Source organism: Nematolebias whitei, chromosome 10, assembly GCF_014905685.2.
Source record: "Nematolebias whitei isolate Nwh7 chromosome 10, NemWhi1, whole genome shotgun sequence".
Lineage (NCBI taxonomy): Eukaryota > Metazoa > Chordata > Actinopteri > Cyprinodontiformes > Rivulidae > Nematolebias > Nematolebias whitei.
This window is the reverse complement of record NC_056507.1, coordinates 49,005,106-49,015,531: the sequence shown is the minus strand read 5'-3', so window position 1 is coordinate 49,015,531 and position 10,426 is coordinate 49,005,106. Positions and strand designations below refer to the sequence as shown.

The 10,426-nt window shown below is 40.2% G+C and overlaps 1 protein-coding gene across 1 annotated transcript in view; it reads left to right on the top strand.

Moving 5' to 3' along the window:
• The window catches only part of spg11 (SPG11 vesicle trafficking associated, spatacsin), a 413,741-nt gene that overhangs the window by 13,533 nt on the left and 389,782 nt on the right, over positions 1-10,426 (top strand). Inside the window, exon 6 of the mRNA XM_037683759.1 lies at positions 6,378-6,509. Coding sequence (XP_037539687.1) covers positions 6,378-6,509 — 132 coding nt within the window. The remainder of the gene's footprint in view (positions 1-6,377; positions 6,510-10,426) is intronic.

The window sequence follows — 10,426 nt, the reverse complement described above, 5'->3', positions numbered from 1 at the left end:
TGTGTATGTATATATGTATGTATATACGTGTGTATGTATATATGTATATGTGTGTATGTCTCCCCCGGTCCGTCTAAATTACGGTGAGACCGGGAATCGGCTCCCAAATAGCTTTTTTCTTCAGCTATTTAGGAACCAGTGAGGCCCAGAGCTTAAAGGGCTGCGCCTATACTCATAGAATCTGGGGTTACAGTACGTAACCAACGTTCTATTTCGTATAGGCTTCGCCCTTTAAGACTATTGCTAGTGGGTTAAAGGCTACGCAGGATGTAGTCTATGCCTCACTGGGTCCATTCAGACACAACATGAAGCACCTGCTTGCACAAAAAAACATTTCATCTCTCAGCTTTCTGTGTGCGTAATTACGCGCTCCATGCGCAGGAGTGCACCGGAGAAAGATCTCTGGTGAGGAAAAAGGCTGAGATAGCAGACTTGCTGCTGTGAATAGGAACAACGAAGGATACGAATTGTAACAGTGTAACGATGAACAGAGCAGCCCAACAGCTCCTCAGGATGAACCGATTAATAACAATAAAATCAGCGGTCGTGAACTTGTGACTGATAATAAATATCTCACACTGCGACTGCATGCAGGCAGGTGTGAGCTCAAAAGTGAGGCTCCATGAAACAAATAATCATTCTGTTAGAACCCTGAGAACAGAATGGGTCATTCTGATTGAGGAAGTCTCTTGGATGAGAGACGAAATGTTTCTAGATTTTTTTTTGCTTTGTTTTGTTTTTGTTTTTTTGAATGTCCAGAGGACCAGATTGAACTTTTTTGGATTTTTCTACCTGGATTATTGAGCATGCATCAGGATGCTCCTTTGCATCGTTGTTTAGCTTTTCACAGAATGGATCTTGCACTTGCTCTTCACACAGTCCATTGTGTTCTGTTTCTTGTGTTTTGCATATCATAAAACATTGCAGCCACCACCCAGAATGTAGTGCACCATTACGTAGTTGCCCATTCACTATAATAGATACCCCTCTTGATTTGGATTGAAAATTGGATTGAAACACCTGAACAGACCATTTTTTAACAAACTGTCCACTGTCTGCAAAACACACGTGGGTCTCCTGTAAAAAGGCAGTATCAGTGTTCAACTGCTTCAACTGTGACATAATTTTCTGGAATTTTATTGGACCATTAAGGGATTTCACATTCCAGCTTACACTATTAACTGGGCAGCCACTAGGGTGGCCAACATCCTTATTGCTGGTCTTAGTTGAACAGCAAGAAATAATTTGATTATAAAATATCACAAGCCAATACCTGATTAAAAAAAACAAAAAAAACCAAACCCACAAAAGACTGATTCAATATAAACCCACCCCTCTCTCCTACCTAAACACAGAGATAACAAACTCACTTTCAACTGAAAATCCACACATTAGTTCTTACCCTAAAGAACACAATCCAACCATCTGGGCTCCAATCAGCCCACATATAATATGAGTAATAATAATAAAAAAATAAAATAAAATAAACAACAAATTATGCACATATTACTATAAATATCAAAGGTGTACCTAATAAAAACAAACAAAAACAAAAAAACGCTCACATATTCGGGTGTGTACTATATACCAGAATTTACGGTAAATAACTCAAATCATTAACACTGTCCAATCACCTTCCAATAGAAATAAAATGTTGTACATTTCACCATGAAAGGACCTAACAGCCAAATATTGAGTCAAACACAATCTTAAGAATAATGCTGATTGAGGGAGGCTGATCTTATGGTTTCTTTTGATCCTTACCGCCTGTTGTAATGACAGCAGTGATGGAATACGTCCTCTTGACGTATTCCATTGCTTTATCGGAGTCTACAAACACCTTGTCCATCCCTCCATGCATAATGCGAAGTCATGCAGGAAAAAGAAGTCCATACTGGACACCTGGTCAGTTCTGCAAGAATTGCCTCACCTCCGTGAACGCCGCGTGTGCCCTTGGCACACCCGGGGTGTAATTGGCTGCAATGAATATGGATGATTCTTGGAAGTGGATAGGGCCACCGCTGCATGCTCATCGTAATATCTCTATACAATCTTGATAATAATGCAGCCTGGTCACAATAACTTTTGAGTTATCATCCGAGCCTCCTGCCCGGCGTCCGGTACACATGGTCAGTCAGCGGTGACTTGTCCAGATTCAGCACCTCTTTTAGCACCTTGTTTATCACTGTAGAGGAGCATGAGCCCGGCGATTCAGGAACTCCAATAATCCTAATATTGTTCCATTTCATATTCTCCTTCACAGATTTAAGCCTTTTTCTCAGCCCATCCACCTCATCTTTCAACTCAACCACAGTCCCACACAGAGCCTCTACCTCATCTGAGCATAAATACTAGGGATGGGGCCGATCAGATCCAGTATCTGTATCGGGCTCCGATACCAGCATAATTTACGTATCAGATTTTCCGATCCAACCTGCCAATTTTTCCGATCCATGATGCATGTCTGTGGTTGCGCTGCACGTTGGCTTCAAACTACGGAATGGATTTCCTGAACGGCGGCGTGTCTCATGAACCCAGAGTAATAAGACCCACCTCACATTCAGGAAATCCAGTTCATAGTTTGCAGCAGCTACAACGTGAGGACTGAGTTAGCAGCACTGTGGCTAACAGCTAGTCAACTTTTCATCTAAACATGTCGCTGTGTGGAAGTATTTTACACTAAACACCACAAAACAAGACAGCAATGTGCACTGTCTGCAGAGCCATAGCGCCACATTAAACCACGTTAAAATAAGTTTTACATTGGACATTCGAGCTCCGGGGCTTCAGCGGCCTGTTATTTCGTTCAGTCCAGAGAAGGCAGTCTGATTTCGGTCAGCCGCGCTAAGTCTGACCTGCTCAGTCTGTTTGCGTCGTCGGAGGGGCAGACTGAGCGCGGCCGACCGAAATCAGACTGCCTGCTTCGGATTGAACAAGAAAAACACATCGCTGAAGCCCCAGAGCTCAAATGTTTACAGAGAAGTTGCTAAACTTCATCGTAATTAATGACCAACCACTATCAGTTGTAGAAAATGAAGGATTTCTCAGCTTGATACTTGCAGTCAAGATATAGTTTACCCTCCAGGAGATATTTATCAGTACAACAGTAGACAATCATAAAAAAACATATGATTTGAAAATTACAAGAAAATTATATATATATATATACATATATGTATATGTATATATATATATATACATATGTATATATATATATATATACATATATATATATATAAACGAAACAAAAACAGCTACATTATAAAGTGATGTAAAATACTAAAAAAAGGAACATGTCTGTTGGTTTATGTCATGAACTTAGCAGATGTTTAAAGCCATTTAACATTTTATTTAATTTAATTCATTCATTTAAAAGAAACCAAACAAATTCAACAAAAAGAAAATATTGAATGAAGAGTGCAGAAAGAAGAAAAATCTTATATCTGCCCCTTATTTAAAAAAAATATAAAATAACTTTAAACAATCACTTAAATTAATCACTTTAATATCCACTTTAAAACTAGGAATAAAAAGAATCATGTTTTGTGTTAGCAGAATTTAATTCTAACTTAAAAACTTAACCAACATTAATAAAACTTACCTCAAGTTGTCTTTTTGGACATGCATGCATATATTTGTACAACTTGTACTTGAGAGGAGATTATTACAGCCTCATATAAAATCAATGATGATCATGATATCGGAACTGGATCGGTATCAGCCGATATTTAGATTTAGGTATCGGGATCGGATCAGAAGTAAAAAAAAAAAAAAAAAGTGGATTGGTGCATCTCTAATAAATACAGTTCATTTTCAGCCTTTGTTCCACTTAGCTTGACTTGGTCAAACTCAGCTCTGAGGGATGCTGTGTTATTAGCAAGCTCCACCCTGACTAACTACAATTCACGCTTAATAAATTTAAAATCATCCGTCAGAGCCACCTTCATCCTAATTATCACTGTGACTTCAGATTTAATTGAAGCCAGAATGTCTGACTTCAGAGCCAACTCGACCATCTCTCCAGAGCCCGTCGGGGCAGACGCACCTGCTCCCACATCACTGTGGACCGAGGCTGCAGCTGTGACAACAGGCTCGTCGTTTTAGATTTTTAAAATTTAGAGGCCATATTACTATGGATGCACGATCCACTTTTTTTCACTTCCGATGCCGATACCTGCTGTTTAGTCTCAGTCGATACCGATCAGATACTGATCTGATACAGAAAAACAGTGCTGAATTAACAAAAATGGCTAAATCATGTCATCTGGACCCGTTTCTGAAACAGGTCCAGATGACATGATTTAGCCACTTTTGTAGTCTACCTGGATGTTTGAGCTGACAAACCCAGTGCTGAATTAACTTAAAACATTTGTGTTGTTTTTTAACGCAGACATGAATGTACTGAATTACAAATTTATTGAAAACTCTGCACCAGAACAGCACACTTAAACACACCAAGAGCTTCACAAGCTCGGTCAAACATGTAAAACAACTTTAATTTGTTCAGTCAGTACAATTATAACATCCAATGTAAAATAAATAATAATAAAGATACTGAAACTGACAAAAACAAAGGTTGACTACTTTGGTCAAACATGAAAATTAAACTATAACAAACCTTTCAAATGGTTCAGGAATTTTAAATATAATGTAAAGTAAATAATAAAAGAGCTGAAATAAGAGGAAAAAACAAACTCTTCACTAGCTTGGTTGGCAGATATTTAAAATAAACAGCAATCAGCTCTTTTCAATGGTTTAGTGCAATTGTGCATCTGCCCAGTCATGGATTGGTCACATTGTCACGATACCCGATCCAGATATTTTTTTTTTTTTTTTCGATATTGGGACAGATACCGATAGTGGTATTGGATCAGTGCATCTCTACATATTACAGCTCCGTCTATTCAATCCTGTGACAATGCCGATCTCAGACAAAGAACCCAACGGCTGCGAGAATATAATTATAAAAGGCAGCTTTTCAAGCAGGGCTGATGGGAACCTGGCAGGACGCAGCTTATTGAAATGCAGCCATCTCTTGCCCCCTCTGCAGCTGTGGCCATTTTGGCCAAACCTCTTGACTGATATTATTGAAATATAATTGAAATATTATTTATCATTGCTGATGTAAGCACTCAAAGCATGGGTTAAGGTTGACTCTTGGCTCCACCACTCTACGTTTTATCTCAGAATCTGTAAAATTCAGAACATTCGAGACGTTTTGTATTTGTAATTAGCTGTGACAGCTATCTTGTATTTGGTTGACTCCATAACTTTTTCAGGTGTGGATGTACAGCCAATTATTACCTTCTGTGAGTTTCATTAAATTCCATCTAGTGGTTCATGATATTTTGTTAACATACAGAGTTGATAGTTGTAATTAATTGTTTCAAGCTTAAAAAAAATGTTCTCATGCAATCAAAATGTTTATAATTGGTGTTCGGAATGATTATCAGCTACTACTACTACACCAAATGTTATCTTAATATCTGTAAACCTGACTGAGCTAGAGATTTTAGTGTTTGCTCTGGTTGATTAGCTGTGGCAGCCATCTTAGATGGGGTCGACTCCAAAGGTTAATTAGGTCTAGCTGTACATCCGTTGATTACTTGTAGAGTTTTATTACAACACATCCAGAGGTTCATCAGATATTCTGCCAACACCACAGTCAAATGAACTCACAGGTTTGAGCTAAATCATGATCACCTTTGCCTTTGGTAACAGATGATAATGAATCTTGGTTGGGGTGCTTAAGAAATTATTTTGTGTAAGGAATAAAATGCAGCAAAATATGATGCTGTAAAACTAGAAAACAAAAAGCTGCTCTCCTTCACTAATCAACTGTAGCAAACACAAAAATGTCTCTGAGTCACTTTGACAGATATTGAGCAAATATTTGGTGTGGTAGTAGCTGGTAGTCATCCCCAACACAGGAGTTTTTCTGTCCTAACCTATGGGGTCCTGTTCTTGATCCACTGCTTTTAAACCTTTCCATGCTTAGCGCTTTGAGATTTTTGTTAATGAAAAGTGCGTTACAAATTAAATTCATTATTATTATTATTACATGCTATCTTTGGGTTCCATTTTGAGAAAATATTACATCCCTTTCCACTGCTTTGCTGATGATATCCTGGTTTATTTGCCCATTATATTGGACAGGGTCACTCGACTAGAACCACTCTTGATCTCACATGTGTGCATATGGATCATGTGAGGTCTTTCACTTGAAAAGGTGGCAGGTGAAACGCAGTTCTACAAGGAATGCTGCTTCATTTTTCATCTGCTGTGAGCTTCCTGTTCCTGATCACACTGGAGGAACATGAACCAGAATCAGGATCATGAATCAGTTCTAGTTGAACACAAAGTATTTTGTCTTACAGGATCTATCCCAACCACCTGCTACGTACTGTCCAACAGTCTCAAGCCCTTCTACAACCCAGGCATCCAAAGGACCAGGACAGCCTGTCCAGCTCTAGCTGCAGTCTTGAGGCTTTTGGAGCTCCTGCTGATGGGTAAAGTACTGAAAACACAAACCTTACAGTGTTTCCCCTAGATAACTGGCCATGGTGGGTGCTCATCTCGTTCGTAATTTTTTTGGGATGGGGGGTGGGGGTAGGTTGGGTTGGTGGGGGACGGAAAAGCCAGCCACTAGGGAACACAAGCCAGTGCATCTCTTGTGCCGGTCCAAAGCCCAGGTAAATTGCGAGAGTTATGTGAAGAATGGCATCCTATGTATCAGGATACTTATGTTATACACTTTTGCCAAAATCATAATGCGAGTTCATCAAAGTGAAACCATACCGTATCGGTCGAGGCCTGGGTTAACAACGACCGCCACCGGTGCTGTTGACAAACAGGATGCCGGCAGAAATTGTGCAACTGTTAGTCGAAAACCACAAGGAGGGAAATGTGTCAGGAGACAGAGGGAGAAGAGAAAAGTGAAGAATGTAGGACTGATGTAGAACTGGTTGCAACTCTAAATGTGGGGACAATGACAGGCAATGGTAGAGAGCTGGCTGACATGATACAGAGAAGGAAGGTAGATGTTTTATGTGTCCAAGAGACCAAGTGGAAGGGCAGCAAGGCTCGCAGCATTGGAGCAGGGTTCAAACTGTTTTACCATGATGTGGATAGAAAGAGAAATGGAGTAGGGGTGGTCCCGAAGGAGGAGTTGGCAAAGAATGTAGTAGAGGTGAAGAGCATGTAAGATAAGGTGGTTTGCCTGAAGGTCGAAGTAGAAGGTCTGATGCTAGATGTTGACAGTGGTTATGCTCCACAGGTTGGATGTGATGGGGAGAAAGATACATTTTGGAAAGATCTGGATGAAGTGATAGAGAGTATTCCCAGGAAGGAGAGAGTGGTGATGGGAGCAGACCAGAATGGACATGTTGGTGAAGGAAACAAAGGGGATGAGGAAGTGATGGGTAGGTTTGGTGTCAAGGAAAGAAACCAGGAAGGACATATGGAGGTGGATTTGACCAAGAGAATGGAAATGGCTGTAGTCAATACCTATTTCCAAAAGAGGGAGGAACATAAAGTGACCTATAAGTAGGGGTTGAATGAGTATATAATTTTTAAACTCGACATTAACATAATAAAACCCGAGTAGAACTCAAGTATTTGATGATGTCATAGATCTCAAGATACAAAAATAAATAAATAAATAAAACCGCAATAAAAGGTAATTATTTACCAAAAAAAGACCAACAAAACATTGGGAGCGTATATTATGCTCCTACCATTTATCATACTGCAAATAAGTCACAGGAAAAACTAAACTATTAATTATTATTATTAAACTGCAAATGTGAAGAAACATGCAGCACGTCAGAAAAGAAACTTAAAACAGTGGATGGGCGGTGGATTGGACCCGGTGTTACACCATACTCTGTGACCTGCAACAGTGCAACACCGCCCCCTACGGTCATGCGGTGGTCACATAATATGACGTCACTACGGATACTCGACATTACATTTGTAACCTCGATAGAGGTCCTAGCAATCGATGTGTAGATTACTCGAATACTCTGTTAATGCCCTACCTATAAGAGTGGAGGAAGGAGTACGCAGGTCGACTACATTCTGCGAAGAAGAGGAAACCTGAGGGAGACTGGAGACTGTAAGGTTGTGGCAGGGGAGAGTGTGGCCAGACAGCATCGGATGGTTGTTTGTAAAATGACTGTTGAGAAAAGAGTAAAATCAGAGAAGACGACCAAATGGTGGAGTCTGAAGAAGGTCATCAAAGTGATTATCCTGGTTAGATATTCCTAAGGCTGCACAAACTCAAGTTCATGTTGCTGTTTGACTTATTGTTTTGATTGTTTACTGCTATTAGTGCTTAGTGTTTTATAAGTAGATGTTTTTTAGTTGATATTTTTCTTAATTCATATCTTAGATCTTATTACTGTTTTTCTTTTACATGTTGTTGTCTGTAACTGGGACCCTGTGTACATAATTTCATCCCAATTCAGTATTTATTCAACATTTTATTTTTTTTTACTTTAAAAATAAAATAAATCAAGTCCTTATCTGCACAAATAAAGTGATGTGGAACATGTTACATCTGTTCTTACCGAGCACAGAAGCTGCAGCGTTGTGCTGCTCTGTGAGGTGCAGCTGGGCTGTGATGGAGCTCTGTCAGGTGCAGACTCCTCTGATGGAGCTCTGTCAGGTGCAGACTCCTCTGATGGAGCTCTGTCAGGTGTAGACTCCTCTGTTGGAGCAGGAACAGAAGCCGGGAGGCTTGGAGGGTTTAATGTGGAGTTTAGAGATGAATCGTCATGCGCTGAAATACGTTCTGGATAAAATACAGTGAGAAACGGGACCGGAGGACAGTTAGCGTTTATGCAAATTAGCTTAGCATTGTAGCACCGATGTTGTACTATTATGGCGTCAGCCTCTTTTGTTAGTTAAAAATATGTTCAGAACCGATGGGATGAGTAACTTAAAATATGTTTAAAGTTAGAAAACACTCACCATCTTCTATAACTGATTCAAGTAGAGCAGTAACCGTGTCCAAACCACCCTCCAATCCTCCATCTAGCTCGCTTTGACTTTTTTCGTCGGCCACCAAGCACAACAACACCTGCACTTCTGCATTTGACCATGGCTTTGATATTATTGTTGTTGTATAGCTTCAAAATACTAAAAGATACACTCCTCCAGTTATCACTAATAGCAAGCGGTAGAGAAAAAAATGGCAGATCGGGTTGTTTGGAAAGACTCCACAGACTCCTCCCCCGACCAATCAGTGACTGACAGTGTTTCTGACGTCACGGCTCGGCTTGCTTGGACCCCTTGAGAAGCCGGGCCAAAATTTAGCGAGGCGAGCCGGTCCCAGGAACAGTGGAAAAGACCTCAAACGCGCGTCAAGCTGGAAATATCCGACCCGTGCCGTGACAGTGGAAAAGGGGCTTTACTTTACCAGCAGAAGTGTTATAGGGCCAGGATCGTTGCACAGATATTTCCAGCAGGTCTTGGGGGTCCCAGCTCATTCCATCCTCTTCAGCTGACACCCATTCCTCAGTTCCATCCAGTCCAGGATACAAGGGTGGTGCCGTAGGCTGTACATTCGGTCCTTGGGCATATCGTTGTGCTGTGGGGAACTCACAAGGGGCAGCGGACTCCTTTTTTTCAAGTTGTGCCTTGAAGGATTTGATGGGATTGTAGTATGTTACTTGCCAACCCAATGCCATTTCTGTGTGGAGTAAATGGCCGTCTTGCTTCCGAGCCTCGCAGCTTCTACAATAATGGATGATGGTCCCATTTCACTCCCAGGTACACTCTTTCGGTCCTTTTCCATATAGATCCCAATGCGTGATGATGGTCACCCAGGGCAGAGTGTCGATCCTACACTCTCCACAGACATTTGCATCCATCACCTTTACAGGTTTTAACTTCATGTCTTGAAACTTGTTTATTTGCATAAGGTTTGAAAGGTTTCTTTTGTCCTGGGCCTTCCCAGCGAAATGGGAGACCGCTGGGTCTCAAGCATATTACACAGTTGTTCTATAATGCCCCTTTTCCATTAGTACCTGTAGTACTGGTACAGTCGGGCTCTACTCTACTCAGTACGGTACACGTTGCGTCTCCATTATGCTTTCAGTACCGGTTCCAGTGGACTGGGTTCAATTTGACGTCACCACCTCTATGTATATATATATATATATGTATGTATGTATATGCATGTATGTATGTATGTATATGCATGTATATATATGTATATGCATGTGTATATGTATATGCATATGTATATGCATGTGTATATGTATAAGCATATGTATATGCATGTGTATATGTATATGCATATGTATATGCATGTGTATATGTATATGCATGTGAATATATATATGTATATGCATGTATATATATATATATATATATGTATATGCATGTGAATATATATATGCATATGCATGTGAATATATAT